Source organism: Odontesthes bonariensis, chromosome 4 (genome assembly GCF_027942865.1).
Source record: "Odontesthes bonariensis isolate fOdoBon6 chromosome 4, fOdoBon6.hap1, whole genome shotgun sequence".
Taxonomy (NCBI): domain Eukaryota; kingdom Metazoa; phylum Chordata; class Actinopteri; order Atheriniformes; family Atherinopsidae; genus Odontesthes; species Odontesthes bonariensis.
Window position 1 is genome coordinate 15,295,018 of NC_134509.1, and position 27,511 is coordinate 15,322,528.

General features: G+C 40.3%; 2 protein-coding genes across 3 annotated transcripts in view; one reads left to right on the forward strand and one right to left on the reverse strand.

The window, feature by feature from the left end:
- The window catches only part of nr3c2 (nuclear receptor subfamily 3, group C, member 2), a 98,917-nt gene that overhangs the window by 47,493 nt on the left and 23,913 nt on the right, over positions 1-27,511 (reverse strand). The gene's annotated exons all lie outside the window — the stretch shown is intronic.
- Positions 3,929-10,850, forward strand: LOC142378544 (uncharacterized). 2 transcript variants are annotated; one of them, XR_012769615.1, is made up of 7 exons: positions 3,929-3,989; positions 4,337-6,725; positions 6,964-7,005; positions 7,328-7,435; positions 8,142-8,246; positions 9,563-10,413; positions 10,747-10,850. XR_012769615.1 is itself a non-coding variant. In XM_075463155.1 (6 exons), exons 1-6 carry the CDS (start codon positions 3,951-3,953, stop codon positions 9,778-9,780), a joined length of 2,901 nt encoding a protein of 966 aa, XP_075319270.1. In that variant the 5' UTR covers positions 3,929-3,950; the 3' UTR covers positions 9,781-10,850. The 2 variants fall into 2 exon arrangements, 1 of the variants encoding a protein (XP_075319270.1); XM_075463155.1 differs by having other exon boundaries at positions 9,563-10,850.

Below are 27,511 nucleotides of genomic sequence, written 5' to 3' on the forward strand. Positions count from 1 at the left end.
ACAAAAGGGTTTTCCAACTTTTCTCTTCCACACACACACCAAGTTTCAGTTCATGTCCTTACTGGGGCCCTCCGTATGGACCCTTCTATAAGTGATTGTTAACCTACAGGACAACACTTCTCTGCATCCAAACTAAAGTATATACAATAACAATAATGCACTTTCTGAGCTGCTGCATGATGAAGAAAATATTTTGAAGTGAGATCCTTTTTTAGGCATCTGTTGGGATGTTAAGATAGGGAGACTTCCAAAAGTGACCCTCGTGGGGCCCTGGATTATAATACCTTTGTGATCTGTAAGTATTTCCCAACTCATGATTCCTGTCAGAACTGACTGTCTTCTTCTTTTATGTCTAAACACCAGGTGACATCCAAGCAGGCTCCAGCAGCAGCAGAAGAAGAGATGGCTGTGCCTCCTGCTGATCTGTCCTCCAAGGTTTATGGTGAAGATGATGATGATGAGGCTGCTGAAGATGATGCCCCAAAGGTAATGGAAAGAATGAATGTGATTGAGTTCTTCATAAAGTGCACTGATAACTTGACACACTAGTTTCTATTTGATCTCCATTTAGCTAACTGGTTTCACACACACAAGGTTCAGGTCATGTCTTAATGGGGCCCTGTTAGATACTCTTCCTACAAAAGGGTTTTCCAACTTTTCTCTTCCACACACACACCAAGTTTCAGTTCATGTCCTTACTGGGGCCCTCCGTATGGACCCTTCTATAAGTGATTGTTAACCTACAGGACAACACTTCTCTGCATCCAAACTAAAGTATATACAATAACAATAATGCACTTTCTGAGCTGCTGCATGATGAAGAAAATATTTTGAAGTGAGATCCTTTTTTAGGCATCTGTTGGGATGTTAAGATAGGGAGACTTCCAAAAGTGACCCTCGTGGGGCCCTGGATTATAATACCTTTGTGATCTGTAAGTATTTCCCAACTCATGATTCCTGTCAGAACTGACTGTCTTCTTCTTTTATGTCTAAACACCAGGTGACATCTAAGCAGGCTCCAGCAGCAGCAGAAGAAGAGATGGCTGTGCCTCCTGCTGATCTGTCCTCCAAGGTTTATGGTGAAGATGATGATGATGAGGCTGCTGAAGATGATGCCCCAAAGGTAATGGAAAGAATGAATGTGATTGAGTTCTTCATAAAGTGCACTGATAACTTGACACACTAGTTTCTATTTGATCTCCATTTAGCTAACTGGTTTCACACACACAAGGTTCAGGTCATGTCTTAATGGGGCCCTGTTAGATACTCTTCCTACAAAAGGGTTTTCCAACTTTTCTCTTCCACACACACACCAAGTTTCAGTTCATGTCCTTACTGGGGCCCTCCGTATGGACCCTTCTATAAGTGATTGTTAACCTACAGGACAACACTTCTCTGCATCCAAACTAAAGTATATACAATAACAATAATACACTTTCTGAGCTGCTGCATGATGAAGAAAATATTTTGAAGTGAGATCCTTTTTTGGGCCTCTGTTGGGATGTTAAGATAGGGAGACTTCCAAAAGTGACCCTCGTGGGGCCCTGGATTATAATACCTTTGTGATCTGTAAGTATTTCCCAACTCATGATTCCTGTCAGAACTGACTGTCTTCTTCTTTTATGTCTAAACACCAGGTGACATCCAAGCAGGCTCCAGCAGCAGCAGAAGAAGAGATGGCTGTGCCTCCTGCTGATCTGTCCTCCAAGGTTTATGGTGAAGATGATGATGATGAGGCTGCTGAAGATGATGCCCCAAAGGTAATGGAAAGAATGAATGTGATTGAGTTCTTCATAAAGTGCACTGATAACTTGACACACTAGTTTCTATTTGATCTCCATTTAGCTAACTGGTTTCACACACACAAGGTTCAGGTCATGTCTTAATGGGGCCCTGTTAGATACTCTTCCTACAAAAGGGTTTTCCAACTTTTCTCTTCCACACACACACCAAGTTTCAGTTCATGTCCTTACTGGGGCCCTCCGTATGGACCCTTCTATAAGTGATTGTTAACCTACAGGACAACACTTCTCTGCATCCAAACTAAAGTATATACAATAACAATAATGCACTTTCTGAGCTGCTGCATGATGAAGAAAATATTTTGAAGTGAGATCCTTTTTTAGGCATCTGTTGGGATGTTAAGATAGGGAGACTTCCAAAAGTGACCCTCGTGGGGCCCTGGATTATAATACCTTTGTGATCTGTAAGTATTTCCCAACTCATGATTGCTGTCAGAACTGACTGTCTTCTTCTTTTATGTCTAAACACCAGGTGACATCCAAGCAGGCTCCAGCAGCAGCAGAAGAAGAGATGGCTGTGCCTCCTGCTGATCTGTCCTCCAAGGTTTATGGTGAAGATGATGATGATGAGGCTGCTGAAGATGATGCCCCAAAGGTAATGGAAAGAATGAATGTGATTGAGTTCTTCATAAAGTGCACTGATAACTTGACACACTAGTTTCTATTTGATCTCCATTTAGCTAACTGGTTTCACACACACAAGGTTCAGGTCATGTCTTAATGGGGCCCTGTTAGATACTCTTCCTACAAAAGGGTTTTCCAACTTTTCTCTTCCACACACACACCAAGTTTCAGTTTTGACAATAAATAGCTTCACCCAACAACTAAACATGAGTGAAAAAAAAGTTTTTCTCTTTTCTAATTACCTGAGCCTCATAACAAATAACTGCTTATCACAAACACTCATGCTAACAGCCTAGCATTGATAGTGAAACATGTACAGTCTGCTTGTGGTAACTGCACCACAGTGTCTATATGAGATGGTATGCTCAACCTCTCTGATTATTTTGTCTTTAATGATGTTTAGGAATTTGCTATCAGAGGATCATGTCTGGTGGATTATTCTGACACGGATGGAACCGATGAGGATTGTTTAAATGATCAGCCATCGGCTCCACGCTGTGATGAAGGTGTTCCAAAATTGAGAAGGACGAAAAGCATTTGGGTATGCCCCTGACACTTTAAATATCAATAATTTATTGATCAGTCATTTACCCCTGTAATCTGTTCTCTGTAATTGATTTTGATAAATGTAAACTAAAATGTATAACCACGCCATAACATAACACTCTGCAGATGAAAAAAGTTCCAGATTTTTCTGATGCCCTCTACGACAGTGATGACAGTACAGAGGGCCCTTCAGCTCAGTCCAAGTCTGAGATGGCTTTACAAAGGGTGAGTGGAGACTGTTAGCATCCCGAAAGCCTGTCAGTAAAAGAGGTATTCAGTTTAGAAGATGTTAACCTTTAAGAGATAATACAGAGCAATAACAAACTACTCTGTCAGACATACATATAACTGGTCAGATAGTCATGATTACATGTCTTTTGCTCTAGTTGGTGAGTTTGGTGGTGTTGTTTTTTGTAGGTGCTGCCATTTTAGTTGTAAATATTGTTCTTGCTTTCATTCATATTTTCTAAAACATTTCTGTACATTTCTGAAAAGGGTGGGCCTATTTAATTTTACCTCAACATTTGACAAACAAATTGGGATATATTTACTCCATTTTTGTGACATAACTAGAGTATAAACAAAAAGAGATAACCTTCACCTGACACAACTCTCTTTGTAGATGCATACATTAGAAGATTTCTGTCAACGTGTCAGTTATCCAGATGAGAATATTGTGGAAGAAACCGATTATGAGGATTCCATAAAGGATGATTCCAATGAGCAATCAGACATTGAAGTTGTTCCAAAGCTGTGGACAAAAAACATTCAGGTATGACTCTGGCACTTTAAATGCCACTAACTAAGTGACAGACTTTCCCCTCTAAATCTGTCAACTGTTATTCATTTTGATGGTTTCTGAAAAAGAATGACCACACACTCTTTTTACAGATTAAAAACGTACCAGATTATTCTGATGCCCTCTATCATTCAAGTGATGACAGTACAGAGGATCCATCTACTTGGTCTAAGTCTGAGATGTCTTCACAAAGGCGAAGGAGAAGCTGCTTCCGTCCTGTAAGTCTTGTAACTACTTTTTCTGAGTAATCACTTTGAGGGTTGCCCCCCCCCCCCCAACTTAAATTCTAGACATGCATATAGATGATTCAGTCATCACTATCATCAATGAGCCTGTCTGTTGATCTTGTAAATTTGGCTTCCTTAGTCTGATGTAACTTAACAGTATTTCTCTTAACATGTGATTTTACTAGACTGAAAGCACCCCGAATTTTTCTCATACCACTCTAAATGCACATAATTTTAACATGTATTAAACTGCCTAGACTGCTATGCATTTTAATCATATTTAGTATAAGGGAGGAGGAGGTTGAGTTATTAATTTAGGTTTTCTTTTTCTTCTCAAGATGCAAGGGATTCTTGCAGGATCAGATTCCTCGAGTGTAGATCAAGATAGTGGAGAGGAGTATAATCCAGGTCTCATAGAAGAGAGCACAGACAGTGACTGCAGCTTGGAAATACCCATGGTAAATACTAAAGATAGGCCCAAGTCCTCCAGCAAGAGCCAGTTCAAGTCCTTCAGCAAGAGCCAGTCCGAGTCCTCCAGGCAGAGCCAGTCCGAGTCCTCCAGGCAGAGCCAGTCCAAGTCCTCCAGGCAGAGCCAGTCCAAGTCCTCCAGGCAGAGTCAGTCCAAGTCCTCCAGGCAGAGCCAGTCCGAGTCCTCCAGGCAGAGTCAGTCCAAGTCCTCCAGTCAGAGCCAGTCCAAGTCCTCCAGGCAGAGCCAGTCCAAGTCCTCCAGGCAGAGTCAGTCCAAGTCCTCCAGGCAGAGTCAGTCCAAGTCCTCCAGGCAGAGTCAGTCCAAGTCCTCCAGTCAGAGTCAGTCCAAGTCCTCCAGTCAGAGTCAGTCCAAGTCCTCCAGTCAGAGTCAGTCCAAGTCCTCCAGTCAGAGTCAGTCCGAGTCCTCCAGTCAGAGTCAATTTGAGTCTTCCAGTCAAAGCAGCTTTGAAATAAACGATGGTTCTGCTGAAAGCACTTGTATGAATGAAGAGACGGTGGGGCAAACTTGTATTGATGAGCATGATGTCTTTGTTGATCCAGTTATGAAGAAGGAGGATGGTTCAAGACGGTATAACAAGAAGCATCACTGCTTTTATTGTAAAAAGATAGTTCAAAAAATGTCAAGACATTTGTTACGTATGCACAGTGATGAAATAGATGTTTCAAAAGCGTTCAGTTTTCCAAAAAACTCAAAAGAAAGACGACTGCACTTAGATTTAATCAGAAACAAAGGAAATTTTGAACATAACACAGACATTTTGGAGAGCCAGAAAGGAAAGCTGATCCCATTCAAGCAGCCAAAGGAAAAGACTGAGGGACAAAAATTTCTACATTGTGTGTACTGCTATGGACTGTTTACAAAAAGAGTCATGTGGCGACATTTTCAGGTTTGCAAGCTCAACCCTCAGGACAAGACAAGGGACAAGGGACAAGGTAAAACAAGGATACAGGCATTGTGTGCCTTTGCTGAACCAGTTCCTCCTGGATTTAGTGATGCATACTGGAAGTTCTTGAATAATATGAATCAAGACAAGATTGCCATAGCTGTAAAGAAAGACCGCTACCTTCTGGAGTACGGCTACAGACTGTTTAAGAAGAACGAAAGGGTAATCAGCCAACACCAGTACATTCGACAAAAGCTGAGGGAACTTGGCAGGCTGATGCTGGCAGCAAAAAAAGTCGCACCAGTGAACACTATAGAAGAACTTATAAAACCTGAAAAGTATTCTCATGTTGTCACTGCTGCAAGATGCTTAGCTGAATTCAGTGATGAAACGGGCAAATATAAATATCCATCACTGGCTCGCAAAGTTGGACACAGCTTGCTTGCTTTGGCTATGTTTAAGAAATCTGAAGGATTGAAGGCAAGAGATAAAGGAACAGTCCAAGATGCTGAGGACTTTGCACAGCTTTACCAAGAAAGCTGGAAATTTGACATTGCAAGCCAAGCACTGATTCAGCTCAACCAGTCCAAGTGGAATTCCCCTCAACTCCTACCATTCACGCAGGATGTCCAAAGTCTTAATTCCCATTTGTCTGAAAAACAACAGCAACACTTAGATGCCCTGAAAGAAGAGGCTTCCCCCTCAAACTGGAAAGACCTGGCTAAAGTGACCCTGGCACAAGTTATCCTCTTCAACCGCCGTAGAGAAGGAGAGGTATCCAAAATGTCTTTGTCTGTGTACTTGTCAAGAGACCTATCAGAAACGCATGAAGACGTTAACTTGGCCCTGACAGAACTTGAGCAGAAGCTTTGCAAACATTTTGTCCGGATAACAATTGTTGGAAAGAGAGGAAGGAAAGTTCCTGTTCTCCTCACTCCACTCATGAAGGAATGTCTTGATACTCTCGTCGAGAGGCGAGAAGAATGTGGGGTACTGACTGAAAATGGTTTCTTGTTTGCATTGCCTCATTCTGTCCATCACCTCAGGGGTTCTGACTGCATAAGACAGTTAGTGCAAGAATGCAGTGGCATCAAAAATCCCAGAGCTCTGACCTCAACAAAACTAAGGAAACACATTGCAACGCTCTCCACTGTTCTAAATCTGAAGAACACAGAACTTGACCAGTTGGCAGACTTCCTTGGCCATAACATAGATGTACACAGAAAACACTACCGCCTTCCAGAGGGGACCCTTCAGCTCGCCAAAATAAGCAAAGTCCTCCTGGCATTGGAGCAGGGAAAGCTAGGAAAGTACAAAGGAAAGAGCCTGGATGAAATTCACATTGATCCAAATGGTACTTATATATTATATATATTTTTATTTATTTACATATATTTTAATGGAAACAGTTTTGAACAGGGCAAGCTTGTATTGGCTGGAGTTTTTGACTATAACAGCACAATTCAATTCAACTATTTAATCAGTCTAGCTATTTATGTTCCCCTTGTTGTACTCTTGATTGTCAGAGGTAGATCACTACACTTTCAGCTGTCCAGCTCATTCATACAGTATTTTGTCAAATCACATTTCAGAGGCTGTTGAAATTGAAGTTTGTTCACAAGAGGATATCGAAGGTATGTTTGAAGCATTTTGACACTGGTTCTGAATTATCAGTCATTGGATTTGAATATTTGGGTCTAAATCTTGGGAAAAGTGACGATATCTTATCACACAACATTTAAAGCTTTCAAATATTCTGTGACTTTATAGACTCAAAAAAAATTGTATCTGCTATGATTTAATCTGTCAAATTAGAACAGTATGCACAACTTTCTCTGTCACCTTAGATAGATTCACATTATATACTAAATTATCAGAAAGAAAGATCAAATGCAGTCAGTTTCTGGAATGCTAGGACTATCTTGTTTATTTATTTAAACTATTTTCTTTTTTCAGATGCAAGTATGGCAGAAGATCAGGTTTCAGAAGATGAGACCATCACCACACCATCACAAGAAAGCCCCTTTGCCAAAAACCAGAGGACGAAGTTTGCTAAAAAGATAGGTAAGCTTCTTAAATGTATTTATGAGAAACATGAGGAACTTGATTCATACAGTTTACAGACAAAACAAAATCAACAAACACAAACCAATTATGACTAGGGTCATCTATGGAATATGTAGTGTGTGTAAAATTCTTAAAGGACCTGAAATAACTCTTCATTTATGCACATTTCTATGACGGCCCTCTTGGCAATAATGGTCCAAAAGTAGGTGCAGACTAGGGTATTGTGTTATTAGCAGGGGGGGTTAAGGGTGGAGGGAAAAAACCCTTATAGTCTGAGTGACAAGTAACTACTGTATATACAGTAGATGCACGGAGGACATGGGGGCCTAGTGGGTGTTAGGCATGTGTTTCCTACTGCAATTTTTGAGGTCTTCCTGTAAGTCTCTTGTGAAGGCTGCAGAGGCGTGTCTGTCCCTGCCTTGATTATCTTGTTCATAGTCCTCACAATCTTGTTCAAAATCACACTGGGTTGTTGAAGAATCAGGCAGGTTCATGGACAAATTCTGCCCATTTATCTGTTAAAAACGCAGGCACCATGTACAAATTATATACAATCTTTATTACAATTTTATAGTTGTTGCAATGACAAAATTAGGTATGCATGACAAACAAAAATGCAGCCAGCTTACCAAGAGCTACTTCATATTCATATTTTAGTCTATAGCTGTCTCGTTTTTCTGTTTAAACCTTTTTCTCTGACCAGATGCCAGTATACCAGAAGCTCAGGAATCAGAAGACGAGGACAGCACCGTATCCCTACAAGAGAGGACCTCTACAGAAAACCAGAGGAGGTTTTCAAAAAAGAGAGGTAAGAGGTACTCCTGTCCTCCTGCCCCTTCTCCTGCAGAGACATATGTTCATCCAACATTCTTATCAGCAGTTGCTCTTGTTAGCTCCTTATCTAGTGTTCTTATCAACAGGTGCTCATTAAAAATGGTGAACCCTCAGTGACTGTCCTACTTACGACTTCAGAGTTACCAGTAACTTTGATACTCCTGTGTCCCAAAGTTAGCTTGGATATTTACTATTTTAGACTCAATCTAGATAAGCACACATCCCAATTATTTTCACATTCCAATTATCTTTTGATCTATACAGCTGTCCTAGCTACATCATATGATAACACACAATCCTTGAACAAGAAAAGCTGACTTTTTCCCACTACAGTACGTTAAGAACACGGCATGTTATTTGGCTGTGTGACATATAATATGCAAGACAAGCTTACAGCTTTGGTATCTGCATCATGGCGTCACAGACTTCATGGCTTTCTAATAACATGATCAAGGTTTTAGGGCTAAGGAGGGGATATAGACCTAAATATTCATATTTAAAGCTCGGAGAATTGTGGTGGGTTGTGGGATAATTAGGCCTAGGTCTGAACAACAAAAATCAAAAAAACAAAACAGAACATGGTCTGCCGCTCATGACAAAGCATGCTCTCTTTCCCTCTCTCGTCGAGCAGCTTCACCTCCCTGGCCCTGCTTGTCGATTCTTTCTGTAAATTAATACAATAGAGACAAATAGTTAATGCTGAAAGTACTATTTACAATACAAGTACAAAAAGTAAGCAAGGCTGAAACATTGTGTTCTGCTGTAGCTACTCCTCACTTCACCACGTTTCTGATGCTGTTTTCTGATGTCTTTTCCTCAGCCTATCCATCAATACATTTGTAGACAGAAACTCCAAAGCTTCTTGTGTGTTGTAGCCCTGTTTTACTTTGGTTGCTAACTTTGTTTGGGTTTGTGGCGTGTCTGAAACATATTGTTGATCATGTAATGCAAAGAGCTCTAACAGGCATATGAACACATTGCGACTGTCTTCAATCATGTCCCTATTTCACCACCACATTTTTCTTTCTTTTTTTTATTTCAAGTTTTGTGAGGGAAGAAAACTAATAGATTATCAACCAGGCTTTTAGATTTTGACCAATCATGACACAGAGGTGTGACAGAGACTCTAGAAACATTGCCTGTTGGAGAGAGAGGCAGAAACCACACAAATCTTCTTAGCCAATACGTGCAATAAATCACTTGATGTTTCAAATGAGACATTCATGTTCATTGTAGTTACAAGTTAAAGTTCTTATAACTCTGTAACTTGTCCTTTTTATGCCCATTTAGGTAAACAAACTGTTGTTAAAAGAACCTGGACAACAGAAGAATGTGCTGCAGTAGAACGTCATTTAAAGAAATTAATTCTGATGAGCCAAGTCCCAGGGAAGGAGGACTGTCAGCGCTGCATCACTGCAGAACCTCAAGCCCTGAAGAATCGAGACTGGAGGGCAGTCAAATACTTTGTTAAAAATCGAATTACTTCTCTGCGAAGAAAATTTGAATGAAAGTGTTTCACTTTACAAGGTAATAGACAGGCTTGTAGGAGGAGGTGCTATAATATTTGAGATAGCCCTACTGGAGGCAAAACAAAACATGCAAATGATTTTATATTCACTAACACAGACTGAGCTCAGGTGCCTCAATTTTCCACTCAGTCTGACTGTATTGATTTCTGATATTATTTAGTGAATATGCTGCAGTATTAAGAAATTCAACCACTTTACATTACCTTCTGGGTCAAATTGACCCAATCTGTTCCCTTCCTCCATCCTTCCTTCTTTCCTTTTTCCCTTCCTTCCTTCCTTTTTGACCCAATCTGTTTCCTCCCTCCATCTATCTTTCCTTCCCTTTTCCCTTCCTTCTTTCCTCCCATATTTCCCTTTTTCCTTAATCCCTTCCTTCCCTCCTTCCTTCCTTTCGTCCTTCCTTCCTTCTTTCTTTCCATTTGTCCATCCTTCCTTCCTTGACCCAGATGGACAGCAGGAGGGTTAAGGCCATCTACAATAGTTGCCAGTGTTGGCATGTTTTTATGTTATTATGCTATTATGTTGTGTTCTTATCAACACAAGGAGCTGTTGGACTGCTTTCCTGATATCAAAGCTCACTGTAATAATCAGCAGTTGATTCATTTTAAGCAGGTGATTGTTTTTTGATTATCACTGCTCTGTCTACCTAATGTGAGGAGAGGAGATGCAGGATGTAAACCTCTGATGCAGCCTTGCAGTTTTTTTGTTAATAAAAAAACTATAGAAACAACTAATAAGTCCATCTAGTTTTTGGTCCCTGCTAAGGTAGAAAGACTTGACATATCTGTGTGTGTGTGCAAGTGGATCCCACAAGTAACAAATGCTAGAAACATGTCCCATAAGTGACCAAAAAAACTAGCGTAGAGAAGAAACTTTAGAATATGGCTAATCTAAAGTGACTGAAAATTTTTTAAATTTTTTTTAAGCTTGCCTGATTTTTTACAGAGGTCTGGGACCATTGGAAAGGGTGGGCCCCACAATTGGGTTAAAAACTCATGGCCCCATAAAGGGACAAATACAAGTATGTGTGTGTGTGTGTGTGTGTGTGTGTGCGCATGTGTGTGTGTGTGTGTTTGTGCAAATCCGGTCCATGTCAAGACGTGTTTTTCAGCATGTTAATGCACTGGATACTCCCCCATACATTGGCCTTTTCCCACCATCACTAACCAGTGTTAAGAAAAAGATAACATGAGCCAAGAGAAACAGCCCCGGAAAGTCTTACAGCTAATAGCAACACAAGCAGCGAATGAGAGGTCCCTCAAAAGTATGCCTCTAATATTGAGTCGCTTGTCGACCCTTTAATAGTGCCGCACATTAAAACCTCATCGCTGCGTGCCAGCATGCCTGCCTGCTGGTCAACCAGCAAGGTGACTTCCCCTCCCTCAGAGAAGTATATAGGTCATTCACTCTGCTTATGAAACCGGAGCAGACAGGCCAGGCTGCAGTTAGTGTGCACCAGCCTCGGCTGCCCAAAACTCAGCACAAGCGACCAGCTATTCCCAAATCAGGCCTTTTCAGCTGGGTAAATCATACATAATGCGCAAATAAAATGATAGACGTATATCTTAGGGTTTTAGTGAATACAGGACTGAGATGCAACAAAGATCTGTGACGATGCGCTTACTATAAGTGGTCCGTAACTTTGACCACTAGGTCACGACAAATTCATTTCCTTTCTATTTGGTGTGTCATTTTAATGGCTTAGAATATTCTAATGTAGTTATTTTTTCCAACACTGAAAACACAAAGGGAGAAAGCAGTAGTAAATATAATAGCGACCAATTATAGAGAGGCAGCTTCACTGTATGTACCATTAACAATATCTGTAAAAAGATTGTCTAGCATGATTATTCCCCAGAAAGCTCTGTCCTTGTGTGTGGGCCACTTGTGTGAATTGTGTCTGTGACTTCATTCTTCCTGACCCCTGTCTTCTCTATTTCTGGGTACCGTCTCAGACTCACTCAATGGGACTGACTACACAGATCAAAGGTCTCATTCTTTTCTCCAGTTGCTTTTTTCTCTTCCTACAAAAACCCCAGGGCAGCGGTTTCATTGTTTTCAGTACCTTTCATCTTTAAAGATAACACACAAAGCCAACAACTGATTTAGTTACTGTTTATTTCCCATGAGGGCGCAGATAAGTGTCAGTACACAGCCTGTTTCTATCCACCAGAATTCACAAGACAGTAAGAATCTACTAATTCATGTAACCCCCCCCCCTCACTGCTTATCTGTTTAGGGAAGATATTATTCATGCAAATACAAAAAAAAAAAGTCCAAGTTTTGCTCATAGCCAGATGGAGCCCAAAAAATGTGAGAGGACCAAAACACTGGACAGATGTTTGGGCTCAAGCTGGTCTCAGTCTTTTTTTTACAAGTAATTCAGATGTCACACAGGGAGCATTCTTCAAATGATTCAAATAACTTCACTCTCTCTCTGCTGCACACGGCAAGCTAAAGCACACAGAACTAAAACCAAAAAGGAGGGGAATTTAAACCAAAGATTTATCAGAATCTGGAAGATTGTCCCCGATAAAGACTGCAGTTGTCCAAAGTGATTCTTTCACGTCCTTTTTTGAGACTTTTCTTAAAGCGGCAGTCGGCAACTTTTTTTTAGTCATATTAGCTTGAACTGTCATGGGATTCTGGAAGTAGAATATTAAATAGGCTGTTTAGGAAAAATAACGAAATCTGTAGCTCCCTCTGAAGCCTGTAATCATGCTTACAAAAATCGAGCGCTCCCGGCTGTTTTTAACCAATCAAGTTAGGGTGGAGGAATCCTACCTGTCAATCACAGCTTGTGCACACGCTGCTGAGCGTGAGTCTGCCCCAGCTTGTGTGCGCTCACACTGGTGTGAACTCACGTGTACAACCTCGTCCACAGAGGGGGAGGGGTTTGGGGGGCGATTCGGAGCTTGTTAGAGGTTGGGGGAGGGACCTGAAAGTTGTGTCAGTTCGAATTTTCCGACTTTAGACTCGCAATTTTGAAAACTTGCCAACTGCAGCTTTAAGACTAAGAATATTTTGAATATAAAAAAAGATCTGTATGTGTCACCAGAAAAGGCTCGGAGTCATCTGAGCAGCACGGCATAACAAGAACAATTAGTTGCTGCAGAAACTGAACAGTCGAAGAACACTGACAAATTGGAGATACAAAGGAAGTCCAGTTATTGCGGCTTTATCAAGATAAAATCATTAAGGGTGAATAATCGGGCGTGAGATGGCTGTGTGAAGGACGACAGCAAGCCGTCATAATCAAGAATGAACCTTGTGACCCATATAAGTACATTAGCAAGGCAGCGTCAGTAAACAAGCAGCTGAACCACAGACAGAGCTCTGTTGTGCAGGAAAACAATGTCCTTATCATTCATGTAACACTGCCTGAAACACACACGTGTACAGTACTTTGTTTGCACTGCTGTAGAGCCAGCCGCCCACTGTAAAGATAAATCTGTGTGTGTGCGTTTGGGTAGACACACTGACTCGCTCACTGTAGAGGCTGTTATCACAGGGATAGTTCAGATTAAGTGCCTCAGCCTCCCTGAACCTGCCCTTCGTGAAAGAGAGGCATCCTTGACTCTAACAAAAAAAAAAAAAAAAACTCAGCTTCCACGGTACACTACCTCTCTACAGTCTGGCCTGCAGTTTTTATATAATACATACACCAGTATGCTGAAAAAGCTTATGCCAAACCGTTTCAAAGAATATTTACGTAACACAAAACTTGGCATGTTAGAAAGGTAAAGGTAGATTAGTTAGAGAGGACAAAATGACTTACATAACCATGAGCAGACAGTATAAACATTAGGTTGACACCCACTCACCACCTCTCAAAGGAAGAGAGGTCTTATGGGTAGTGTTAGAGAGCCACTAGGGATTTATTTTTTTCTGGTGAAGGTGACCCTGGCGTTGGGCAGAGTACCTGAGCATACAGAAATATGAGATTTCCTCTTTGCCTGGCTTCTGTTACACTTATGTTAAGGTTACAATATAATGTGCACTGACTGCTACTAACAAAAAAAAGTTTCACATAATGTAATTTATTCATTTCAGAGTTTAAAATAAATCCTTTGGTTAAATGCAACTGATAAGTATTCAATATACAGTGTTTACAGCTATTTTGCCATTAAATTAGATGTGGGTTTTTTTTACAGCAAAAGCAAATTTGCTTTCTGACTGAATGTGGTTTTCGAGATGCGACTGCACTCCTTGTTTTAAATTCCAAGCTGTCATGTTGTCCCCCCTCCAAAGCTTATGCCTGCAAACTTTGAGTGACCTTCCCCATAATAGCACACCAGGATTACTTTTCCCCTGTAAGTCGAATGCTTTGAGTGTAAACAAAGAAAGAGACAAGTCACAGAAATGCACAAACATTCTCAGCTCTCTTTAAGGAGTTCATGCAGGCTCATTCTATAGGCAGATGCAGACTACAGTATCATTCTGATCTATTCAGTATCCAGTTTGTACCCGACATGTCTAAAGCTGTACCTGCCTTCAAATTCCATAAACAGCTATAAACAACCTCATGGCCGCTCTTTGTTGTTATGGTTCAACCTTTTCTACTGTGCAGCTGCAGCTGGGCAACCCCTGCAGACCTTACAGATACTGAGGATACCTTTAGGGCAACAGAACTATAACTCATCTTGTTTTAACTAGCTGGGGCTGTTGCCCATTTTAACTTCCCTTAAATCACTTACTGTCACACACAGAGAATGAAATTAATCACCTGAAATATTTTTGGCTAAGTGTTCAGGCTCCAGAGCAGAAACCTCTGGAAGATGTGGCAGGGTGTTATGATCAGATGGGGAGGATTATCATGGATGGAAACTCCCCTAATTTATGCCTGTCAAGGGCAGAGGCACTCATCTCATTTATACAGCGTAAAATTCGCACCGGATGTCACTATGTGCCCTTCCACTCTTCTCAGAATTTCTGTGCAGCATGACCTACTTAAAATCTGGCTAAGTATGTGTAAAGAAAAATCACTTTGCATACTTTTCACACAGTTCGCAAACCTTTAATGGAGCCAAGCTCAACTTTTTTGCATGATGCTACAACAATGAAAGAAAAAGTCTCTACAGTCTAAGAGGTCATCACACCCACACATTCATTCTGAACATATACATTCCAGAGTTCACAGGGTGCACAAAAAACATAAACAAGGCCAAAGATCTCCAGTACTGCAAGGAACTCAATTCAAATGGATCTTTCAAATGAGTTTCATGAACACAGAATATGTAAACATTTACCAAAGTGAATCCTTAAAGACAAATTCCAATTTCAGTTAAATCTTAATTAGTTGGAGTGAACAAAATAGTCCACACGTGTAAAGTGTACTGCAATGAAAAACTATGCAAATTTTTTTTTTATATTGCAATACAAAACAACAATCAACAGCTTGTACTATGTTCAGTTCATTCATATACAAAAATCCTGCACTGCATTTTAGCAGCTTTGAAAAACCTCCAAGTCAAGTTCTGCAGACTGACTGTGACAAAAAGTGCCTTTACAGTGTATTAAAAATTGAAGTTCCTCTCGTGCTCGATTTTCTGTTTTCAGCACAGGGTTTTCTAGATAATTTGGGCTGGAAACAGAACAAGCCACGAAACAGCTGGAAACACAGCTGACATGCAGAAATACATTGTCGGCATCAGGTTGCTTTGCAGACATGGGAAATCGGGAAACAACGCAAACAAGAGGCCAGTGATAAACACAAAATGTTCAACACACAAAGGAACATGAAATGCCAGCACACTGACTGAGATCTCACTGCCCTCCTGAATGTAAACCAACGTGATTACAACAAAAATAAGCACAGTAGTTGGTGTAAATCTGACTAAATACACGAAGGGAAGTCTTTTTTCGACCCCTTTGTGAAAAACAGCTCATAATGGACCACTTCAAAGAAAGACCTCTAAAACGGGTTTAGTTCCAGAAGAAAATCCTTTGATTTTAGCCACATGAGTGAACTCTCGACCTGACCTCCCCTAGTATTCATATTTCAGCTGTATTTACAGCTTACGTTGCACTCTTCCGACGACTTCACAAAATACCTGCCACCTTACCAATGTGCCAATAGGCAGATTTGGGTCCTGTTGCATACACAGGAAATGACCTCCAAACTCAGCTTAGAGGCCCTAGGACAAATGAGAAAAACAAATCCCTAGACAGGGAGATTATCTTTAAGGGATCAGTCCTGACCTGAGCCACCTCTACACTTCACACTCCTTACCTCTGTTCTCCGCTTTCTAGCAACAGTTAGCAATGACACAGCTGACTCCGGTTTATCTTGACTTTACATGCGCCTAGTCAATAAGATGAACATGTACTAAAAGCTCAAGGCTGGCATTCAAATTCTAAAATCTTGAAACACACATGAACTAAGCTTGTGAGTCCAGTGAAATGAAATGTGCCAGAAAATATTTTATTCAAAGGATGACCTTTTACTTTGCCTGTGATTCAAAAATGCCTCACTCTGAATGTAGGTTAATGTACACTGGCGCTAACACATGTTGCCAGCAACCCTACGTATTAGCTGTCACATGTGATCATCCTCAACACCCACTCGTCATTTACAATTCTGTGAGGACAAATGTGGAAGAAGAGCATGTAGTCCAGTGTATGCAAAGGGAGTTACAGCAAACACACATTATAGTACATTAAGATATAAACCGAGGTGTGAACTTAGTTTTGTGGCTGTTAAATGCAAAAGACTGAGATGTTTATTATATGTATACTTAACAGTCAAGTGGCTCTCAAAAGTCACTGGGTATGAAACCACAACCTCACGAAAATTGGCTATGCATAAGAACCAAAGCCAAGTCACTGATTGGCTAAGATCCAAGTGTTTAACACCACAGTACACATTCTGCATGTCAGCTCCTGGGAACTGCTCTCCAGTCAGCCTTTCTATAGTATTTGACAGGTTCAACAGCAGCCTTATACCCAGCTAAGTCTTACCCAAGCTAAGCCACTTACTCAGCCACTGCTGCAGAAAGCGACAATCAAGCAAATTAACAAAAAACATACAAGTCAAAACAACAACTACATAAGCAGAGAAAGGTGGATTTTATGGAAGCTTCAGGCATATGTTTCGTCTATTTTCTTTTCTTTGAATAAACTGACAAACTGCACAGACTCCATCACATCTAATTTTTCATACTGCAAGGCCAAAAAGTACAATCACATCTTTTCTTTCAAATTAGTCAGTTAGTAAATTATCTATTTTTTATTTCCAATTAAATTAATATGGTTTCTCAATATATTCGAGAAAGCATTTTTGAGAAATTGTCTTCCCTTTAATCAAATTCAACTTTTTGTGCAATGACATTAAAGCTGAGTCTAAATATGATATCATAATAATATAATAATATAACAACAGTCCCACCAAGAGGGGCAAAAGGAGATTTTAGAAACTGTCATGTCTGCTTGTTTTAAGATTCAATTTTTCAAGTTTGGTTCGATTGCTTTTTGGTAAAACCCATCAACAATGAGTGACTGCAATGAACGGTCCATAAGGATTAAAAGTACAGATTGTCCAGTACTGAGCCTTCTTATTGAAAACAATATTTTCCTAAAAGGTCAACTGCACCATTCTGACCTTTCAAATACAAAAGGTCATATACATGTGGTACAAAATGAAAAAAGAAGGTTAAATGGCAAAGACATGAACAAACACACACACACACACACACACGCACACACATAACATTAGTGTTCATCTGAAAAGGATTACAGGCCCAGATGGCCACTGGCAACTGGCAACTGGATGAACAATGCAACACCTGCTGAGAGACATGGTGCAGTTAGGTTGTTCCATAAAAACCAGTGCAAAAAGAAAAGCCTCAAACTCATGAAGAATCAAAGGAACATACGTGTATGTGCTGACTAACCTAACTCTCGGCTAATGTCTAACTCCACAGAACAGCGAGCTCAGATAAAAAGTATCTACTGTCTTATTTCATACCTCTCACTTCGTTCCTGTTTTGTTATGAAATGATTTAAAATCATAAAGTAAAACATACGCTGTACAGCTTTATTGAAGTGAAGAAGCTGGCCTGTACTGATACTGTCCTCTGAGCATGTACAGCTTGACAAACTTAGCAATTACCTTTTCAAAATGTTCTCATTTCAGACACAGTCATGTACCCAGTAAGATTTGACTGGACTACCCTAAAAAGGGGGAAACTGAGACACTAATGGGTTTTAGTTTATTCTGGTTTTCGAACAACAGATATGGGAAGTTTCATGTTGCATTAACAAGCAGTACGGCTTCAATGACTCATCTAAGACTCCACCTCGTCTATATCAAGAAATCTCCACCACCGGGCATACACCAGGCCTTGGTGTATAATTACTTTTGCCAAAGTCTGCTTTATGGGTCACACAAAGATATACATGTTTCAGAAAGAATGAGTGGGAATGAGGACAGTTCCACTAACAGCTGTCTCATCACCACTGTATGTACAGTATACTGTATACAACACATACTGTAACCCAATTCCCACTTCAATTTCCTTTTTAAAACATGAGAATAAAAATAATATCCCGGCTCAGGTGAGGGGCGCCTCACAGGTGTAGCTGATGTTTGATCTATATTTAATGAGGTGAAAGATTTGCAGTGGTGCATGTGGCTGCCCTTTCAGCACGGGCACCAGTGGAACATTTTTCAACTGGTCACTGTGCTGCACCGTTGCTGAAGTGGCAAAGATGAGGCACGATGTAGAAGTGCAGGGAGGTGTGTGGAAACTTCAAATGAAGCCAGAGTAAATATTTAAAACTGATTTCTGCAAAAGCACAGTTAATGAGATATTTGCTGAGTGACTCTGACAGGCTGATGAAGAAAATAAATTCATATACTGCGATAGCCAAGTTTTAGCACGACAGCCACATGGTTAAGATTCTTTTCATGGTTTTGATAAGGATCCTATTCTCACATAATGAATACAAATGTAATTCTTTGTAAGTCACCCAACATGGAAAGAATATCTATAACCTCTAAATTTGACTTTCCAGTTGATGCACTTACAGCTGTGAGGAGTCTCCTCAGACCACCTCTTCTTCTCTTGATTAAGATCTGATTTAGTGGTCATGCATACATGCAAAATTTATCCTCACTTTTAAACCATCCAGGTTGGTACCTGTTGACACACACATGCACAGGGTCACACACTGAGAGACAGATGCCAACCTGGAGTGATGGGCAGCCATTCACAGCACCTGGGGAGCATGGGGCACCTCAGCCATGACAAGGCTGAGGCCATCAGGTACAACAATCTTTTTTCTTTTCTTTTTTTTTTTGAGTGGTGAGAGAGGGAATCGAACCTGCCAACCTTCCAGTTATTGGACGACCGACTCTAACCACTGAGCCACGGCCACCCCTTGCTGGTGGCAGGTCGGCTGGGCTAAGGGTGCGCCGACTGATCCTCCAAAAGAGGAGGGTGATGCCACCACAGGCCCACTGACAGCAGAGGCTAGACATTTGAAGCCATCGTACATTAACTGTTACTGTTGGGAACAGGTTATCTTAATTTCATGACATTTTAAAAACCAAAGGATTAATCAGCTGATTAAAAAATGTTGTGCCCTAAAAAGTAAATCCAGTTGACCTATTTGCAAGAGACCTTTTAGACATAGCCTGAATATACCCTATTTACAGTAAAAGTATGAAGGGAAAATCCTCTGACTGAACTGTTTTGCCATCGTACATTACCTATTCAACATGTCAATTAGGCACATGACCACACATATATACCATGTCCTACCATTTTTATTCCCTTCACGCTGCAGTTTCAATAAATCATGACATCAGGCACTGCCAGTAAGATGCTCTGTTCAAATAAAACATTCACCAAAGAAAATACTCCTGGGGCTCAGAATATCTCCCACATTTTCCAACTGAGAAAAACACTGTTGATTCAGAGTTTTCTCTCTTTCCCATCTCCCAATGCTCCCCTTCCCCTCACCATATTGTGAGCACACAACCTGACACTGTTTGAGTAGAATGATTTTGAAGATCAGGGTAAATGTATGACATACTGGACTTGAATAAATATTCGTGAAAGTCAGACAAGCCTAAAGCCTGATTCTTACTCGGCGCAACCGCGCAACTGTTCTGGCTCGAGAACCATTAATGACGTCATCGAAAGCGCCAGCCCCTTCACAGTTCCTTCAGCTCATAAGCGCAGTTTGCGCCGAGTATGCGTCACATTTGCAGTTCTCTCCAGACCAGCGGGCGTCACTGTTGAGGAAACAAGCTGAAGAACCGGACGAAGAAAAGCATACGAAGAAAGCATACACAATGCCACCTGTGGTGTCACGTCAGCAGAGGCTGGCACATCTGATGCGGAATGAATTTACTCTGGGTGTAGAACTGTATATTTATCTCAGAGCTAAGCGGCTGCGGCAAAAACAGAAGAGAAGGTGGAATGTTCGTCCTTTGCAACAAGACGAACTTTGTCAAACGTTGTCAAACGTTGTCCTTTGGGACAACGTTGTCCCAGTGTAACTTCATAGACGTGTCGTACAGATGTTTGTAGAGGCGCACCCTCTCGGTCACCGCGGTCTCTGCAGTGTTCATGTTTCCTTTCTCTTGGTCAGCTGTTTCCGGTTGAGCTCGCGCGAAGTCAGAAAAAAAGTTGTGTGCGGCCGAAGGTTTAGCGACAACTCCAATCACAAACGCCACATTCGCACTCACATGGGACCGAAACCTGAGCTGAGCTGAGCTGAGCTGAGCTGAGCTGGAGTTAGAGACTTGGCACAAGTTGCACTGTTGTCGCCCATCAGTGACAAAAAAGCCAAGACATGTTCACCTTACAAGTGGATGGAAATGATCAGTCAGAAGTGTCCTTTTACGGTCATTTTAAACCAAAAACACCTCTTTTATACACCCTTGCGACGCGCGAGGATTTTTTAGCTTGCGACGGGGGGCGTGGCGGAATTTTGGGTCACGTGACCGTTTGCGCCATTTGCGACCAGCTAGTAAGAATGGGTCAAAGCGAGGTAGCGCCGAGTAAGAATCAGGCTTAAGGTAGCTGATTTGGGAGGCGTGAGCTGGTTCTGTTATTATGAGGATTAAAAATAAAGACATGACATCGACGCCTGGCTTTTCTAGAGACAGACCTTTCTTCTTTTTTTTTTAAAGTGATGCTCTCGTGATTCAGTCACATGGAGTTGATTCTTGAAAATATTTGAACCACATCTTGTAAGCAGCAGTTTGGTCTCAAGTGACATAGCGAGCTCTTGAGCAGAAGGCCGTGGGGATTTACACAGTGAACAAAGGGTTTCTTACTGAACCACTGTTTTGTGCAGCTGCAAAGCAGCTTGTAGCTCAACATTTTCCATCTATTTGCTGTTCTGCTTCACGTGGCAAAACCCGTCAGTGCTAATGAGTGGCCTTACAGGAGGAAATAGAGCGTAATTGCTTTTCTGACTCGGGCGGAGATGGGAAAGATGTCTGTCAGTCTCACTTCAAGTGTATACCTTATATACCTGGCTGGCACATAACATCCAGATTTCTGACACCACACACTGCAGAATGCTGACTCTTCTTTATGTTCTCTGGCCCCAGTATCTGTCTGTCCACAGAGAATTTATATGAGAGGACCTTTCATCGCAGCCATGTTAAAGGGTGAGGCATGCACATTTCATCAGAATCCCTGGCCAAAGTATACAGACTCTGGCTACTGTAAATTCAGAAGAGGTGCCATGCTGCTCTGAGCAGATCTGTCACCACCAAATACTCTTGAGAACCAGAAATCCAGATTTTTACCTTTGCTCATCCAAAAGTTATCTCACCAAGCATGTGTTACTTTGTTTTCGAAACCAAAGTAATGAGACTTTAACAGTGCCGATTGAAAGTTAACAATCCCAACTCCAAAAAAGTTAGGATGAAAAATGGATGCAAGGATTTTAAAGTATAAAGTTATTCAATGTTGAAAATGAGACATTTTACCATTTCATAAAAAATATCAGCTCATCCTGAATTCGACGGCAGCAGCTTGTGTCAAAAAACAAGTGATCCTAAAGAGAAACAGCTGGAGAAATATGTTGCAACTAATTAGGATAAATTAATTCCATGTTTATTTGCATTTTACACAGCATCCCAACTTTTCTGGATTTAGGGTTGTAGACCTTTCCAAGTTTCCCACACTTATGTTGTATTCCTGCAATGTCCCGTTTACATAAATATTCAGACCATTCAGTTAATACTTGCCAAAGCACTTTTGGCAGACATGACAGGTACTTTTGGAGATGATCCTATGAGCTCTGCACACCTTTTCTGTCAATATTTCTACTATTGTAACTTAATTTTCACTTTTAAAAAGTTTCTGGCAGGGAATTTATTTGTTTCCTAAAATAGTACAGTGTTTACCACATGGTATGTAAACCTCCATCCCCACATGAGATCCTGATCCTGATTTCCTGCTCCTTTTTTAAATATTTGATATCAATCTTATAGAAAAATATCTAAAAAAAATAAATAAATTTAAAAAAAGATACTGCCACCATCATCTTTGACTGTGTTATCAACCAACAGCTTTTGGGTTTGCATAATCTACAGTGCACAAATGTATTTTTTAAAAGACTGAACATGTTAGTTTTGTGAGCACCTTTTCTCATCGTCCCAACTGATTTGAATCTCTCTCCTACCACCACTTTATTTTTCTGTCAAAGGCTAGCGATGGCATGCCTCTGAAAGGTCTTTACCCCAGCTGCAGCTTTCGCAGTGCCTCCGTAAACAATCCTGCTTCCTCAGCTGTTTTGTATGAGCCTCTCTACTCCTTCACATCTCCAGAAAACAAACTGCGAGCATTATCCTTGCAGCCTTTGCCTCCTGCTGAGCAACTACCAAAAATTTAAGTGGATTAAAGTCATTTGTTGCAGAAGTCAGTTTGTCATAGGGGAGCCAAACATCAACATTGGCCTCATGCTGAAGACTCGTATCTTATTGTATTGAACAAAAATCCCTACATGATTAGATAGAAATGTATGTTTATACGCCAACACCATTTTGTGTCTAGGCTAAATACAAAAGACTTTTTGAAAACTTTGTTTTGTTGTGACAGAATCAGTTATTAACAAAAAGCAAATGCTGTGTAAATGAATCTGTCTGAGGTACTTGCCCTCAGCCATCAATCAGAAGTAATACACTCACTGTTGATTTAATAGCTTTGGAATAGCTGCCACAAAGCAGAACCCTGATGCTGCATGTCATTCACTCAAACTATTTGCCTACAGCTCCCATTCTGTCATTTTTTGTCCCTCTCTCTTACCTGCATCTGAAACTTGACCCTCAAGAAAGAGAAGTGACACCATGGTCATAGTGATCCCACAGCTTCTGAAGCTATTATGCACCCCTGGTTGAGAGAGACGAAGATAGACTAACTGTAAACATTCGCCATTTCAGCTCTGTGTGTGCAGTATTACCTTATAATATTTCCTCAGTCTTCAGGCAGGGTAACAATAGATTCAGTTTCCCTGGTTCTGGTCCACTGAAATCCACTGGTATAGTTAGATACAACAGAGTGTGATGCGGACCAAGGCTAAGGTTAATGTGAAATACACAAGGTCAATGCATTTGTAAAGGTAAGTTCAGCATTGCTTGTGAGTATGCCTTTTGTTTTGTTTTTTTTTTCCTCACATGAACACACACAGCCGCAGAGTTTCTCCTTCACTAGTTCACTCTCCCTTTTTCTTATGTCTCTCTCTCCCATATCACTTTTCTGTTTTTCTGCCCCCCCACCTTGCCTTTTCCCCTTTTCCCCTTTTCCCCTTCTCTCCCTCGTCTTTATCTGCATGCTGAGGAAGTGTCTCTTTACACTTCACAGGGGCTCAGAGAAAGCTGTGGCACAATAATTGGATTATCGAGCAATCTACAAACAAACGTAAGACACAAGACGCAAGATCAATGAAAAGCGCATGGATCATTTGAGGTGGTCAAAAGCAATCAAAGTGATAGGTGTTAAAAAAGCCATCCAAAAACCTACTTTTCAAGATTAGTGAGTCGAACAAGGAATTGTGGTGATACGTCAATAATTAGTGATTTGACATCAAAGAAAACTTCCTCCATGCAGCAACTCCCTGTTCGTGAATCTGGATGAACATGTGTTGAATGGTTTCAAATGAGTCATGCAGAAAACAACACGCTCAATCTGTAGTAGTTTCGGGTACATGCAGTATAGTTTTGGGTTTCTGTTGTGTATTAATGTCCAGATGGACATTTGTGTGGTAATCTGTTGCTTTTCTGTTTACAGCCAGGTTAGTGCTATACATGTGCTAAAACTGCAGCAGCTTTTCCTGAAGGCAGAACAAACTCAGCATGTTGTAAATGAGGGGAAAAAGCTTGATTTTTAGTAAAAGTTTCACAAAATACTAAAGTATTAAGCCAGTAATAAAGGTTAATATGAGGTTCTCCTGCACCTTTGAACCAATATGACTATTCTAATAATTTATTCAGTCCTCTCCACATAATCCTTCACAAAAGAGAAAGAGAAATGAAGACAGTCTGGAGACAGGAATGGATTGAATGAAGGCTGAATACAAGTTTTAATATTATTTTTCCCACCATGCTAGCTGCAAAACATTTCCCCTGCTTCAGCAAGTCCTCGCTTAATAAAATGTCAAGAACAAAATGCCAGAAGGACTAAACTAAAGTACACAAGAGGTGTACTGTAAAAGTTGGAAGGGATTTTGAATAAAGATGCTATACACTAACAACAAAACACATTTTAAGCTGCAATAATGGTATGAAATAGTTTTAAGTTTTATTAGTGTGTGGATTGATACATTTGGTCATGTATTTTATCATTATATCAGTATTGATAAGAAGGCTAATGAGTATATTTTGAAATCCATGTACATCTAGGTTTTATTTTCATCATATATTTTGATCTCACGTTCCTGAGAGAAATCTGTGCTGTCAGATATTCCAAGAGTGTGCAGCTGAGACACGATGTCAACAAAGCTAATTTCTGCCTGATTCATTGGTCTGTAAAATACCAAATTAGCATCAGGATGTTCAGGCTATGGAGTGACAGAATCAGTTAGCATCTGTTTTCACTTTCATTTCTCCACTTGTAACTAACGGACTCACGAGCTGCCATTGGTCTGATAAAGAGATGTGTCAGTGAGAGAAAATCACGTGACAATGACAGAGGACGTTCATCTTTACTTTAGACTCTCATTTTAACTTAATTTTAGACTTTGTTCCACATTTAGTTTGGTTAAGACAACAAAAGCAGACCATTTATTTAGGCTTAGACTTTTACCCATTACAGTGCATGATTTTTGTTTACTTTTGTTTTATATTTCATTTTCTTTTAGTTTTATCAGATTTTTTTGTTTGGCTTGTTTTCATTTCTGTTTTCAATCATTGTTTGGTTAGGTTTAGGCAACAAAAGTACTTGATAAGGTTAAGGATTGTTGTTAAAAACTAGAAAAAAAATTTATTTGGGGTTAAATTGAACCTTTCACACAACACCAGAGATTATTGCATTTATTCATATGAAAGCCAAAGGTTGCTCACTTAATCAAATTTGTTTTGTATTTATGATTTATCAAAACTGATGTTATGGTCTGGACAATATGTTGCATAACCACGGTCACAACAACTAAGAATGGTCATTTAAATGAATGACAGCTTTCAAAGTAGGTGCCACTACTTCACAAAACTCAAAGAACCCAATAATTTGCCTAGCATGAATACATTTTGTTGTGCTTTTTTCTAAAAGTGTGCTTCAAATCTGCACAACAGTATGTAGCTAAAACACAACAAAGAAAAGCTGCAAATCCTCATATTTAATGTCCTCAGTTAGTTACTCGGTAAATTGACTTTTAATTCACAAGGTGCTATTTGGCTGACGCATCAGTTACAGGTTGTTACTGAGGGGAGAAATAAACATGTTTATCTACAGATTATAGCCACCATTGCCTGAGGTGCTGTAGGCCTTCAAGCCCATAAAACAGCAGAGACAACAGCAGAACCTGCAGGAGGAAACTTCTACAGTATCTACAGTATTGTGTATCCACATATAGTGTATTTTCAATTTGAATCAGAAGTTATTTGTGAATTCAAGACATGTGCATGGTAATATCAACAGCTTTTTCTAGGTCAACTGAACAGAAATTGATGCAAGGGAGACTAACTCCAAAGTTTTCCATAGAAACCTGTTTCCTAAACCCTGAACTTCTGGTGTGGAACGTAAAAGCTGAGTTTCTACCCGCCTGTCAAGTTACAGTGAGGAGGGCTTCCATAAAAATGTTACATCGGAATTGACATGCTGGCAGTCTTTCGAACAAAACCCCTGCAGTGTCATCCTGCTTTACTGTCTCTCTGAGTACACAGTCACGGAGACCCTCTTACTGGTTTATTTCTTCTCCATCCTCACCCTCTCTGGCTTTATCTCCCCCCTTCCCCCTCAGTCTTTTTCACTCTCTCTAAAACCTTTATACCGTCGTACGGATTTAAAAGCTTAAATGTCAGTCTTATGATATCAGTGCCACTCAGTATAAGCGCCTTAAAATACGATGTAAATGTAGAAATGTGGGCCAATGAGTGGGCATCATTCAATCCAATTAGCCATAATGAAGGCGGCCTCAAGGAATCTAAAAACCAATAATATCTTATTATTTGCTGTGGCTTATTGACTAATATACTCCAGTTAGACAGCTGAACATATTCTGCCTTCATATAGATATTTCTTTAATTTTTCCTATAAGCTTTGTGGATGCAAATCTCCGCTCACACACTGCAACAGCACCAAGAAATCCCAACGAGAGCAGAACTGCATTAAAACAGAGTAAGGCGCTGTGTATGTGCTTTATTTCAGGTAGTGGCTTATCCAGTGTGGGAGCAGTGTGCCCTAAGTGACTATATTATGAGGATTTTAATAGTTACCACAGAATCAACCCATTGTCCTGAGAGTAGCGTGGTAGAGTGGAATTTACCACATACATATAACAGAAATGCACATAATTGATTTATACACAGTATTTTTTAAGTTGAACTTAATTTAATTTTTAAGTCTAGACTTCACTAGACCCACGTGTAATTACTCACAATGGGCGCCTAACCAATGCTTTTTGTTCACTAAATCAACAGAAATTTAATTTCTAAAACCAATTGAAATAGTAAATCAAAATCGACCACACAAAATAAGGAATGAATAAGGAGGCACTGATTCAGTCTTACTTGTAGACAAGCAAAGTTCTCCCCTTTGCCCTACTCCTCTATTTTGCTGAAGTTCTCAGTTTTCAGGCAATTTACCACCCTTTATTTTAGGGATCTTGGAGTACTGGTCATCGTGCCATCCAAATGTATCCCAATGCCCAGGTTAAAAGGCACAGTAACTTTTATTTTTGATCCCCAAAAAATGTTACCTTTTAAAGTAGGGTAGGGTTACGTAGCAGGTCCAATCGGGGAACTAATGAAAAAAAAACTAGAAAAGTACATGATTTAACACCTCATTATTCCACCAAAGATGCATGTGGTCAAATAGCATTACTTTCAATTTTCTACAGTATGCTGCTGAGGAAAGAAAAACAGAAAGTTTATTATTGATTGTGTGTGTGTGTGTGTGTGTGTGTGTATGTGTGTGTGTGTGTGTGTGTGTGTGTGTGTGTGTGTGTGTGTGTGTGCGTGTGCGTGTGTGTGTTTTTTTGTCTTGTCAATGGAAGCCTGATTTTTTTGGAAAATCAAATATTTGTAGGC

What these genes read in the sequence shown, in the direction of transcription:
- LOC142378544 (XM_075463155.1), top strand. Translation starts at nt 3,951, where the DNA reads ATGTCTTCACAAAGGCGAAGGAGAAGCTGCTTCCGTCCT. An exon ending in AATTCACATTGATCCAAATG is followed by an intron (nt 6,726 to 6,963) that starts GTACTTATATAT and finishes ATCACATTTCAG; the next exon opens with AGGCTGTTGAAATTGAAGTT. An exon ending in TTCACAAGAGGATATCGAAG is followed by an intron (nt 7,006 to 7,327) that starts GTATGTTTGAAG and finishes TTCTTTTTTCAG; the next exon opens with ATGCAAGTATGGCAGAAGAT.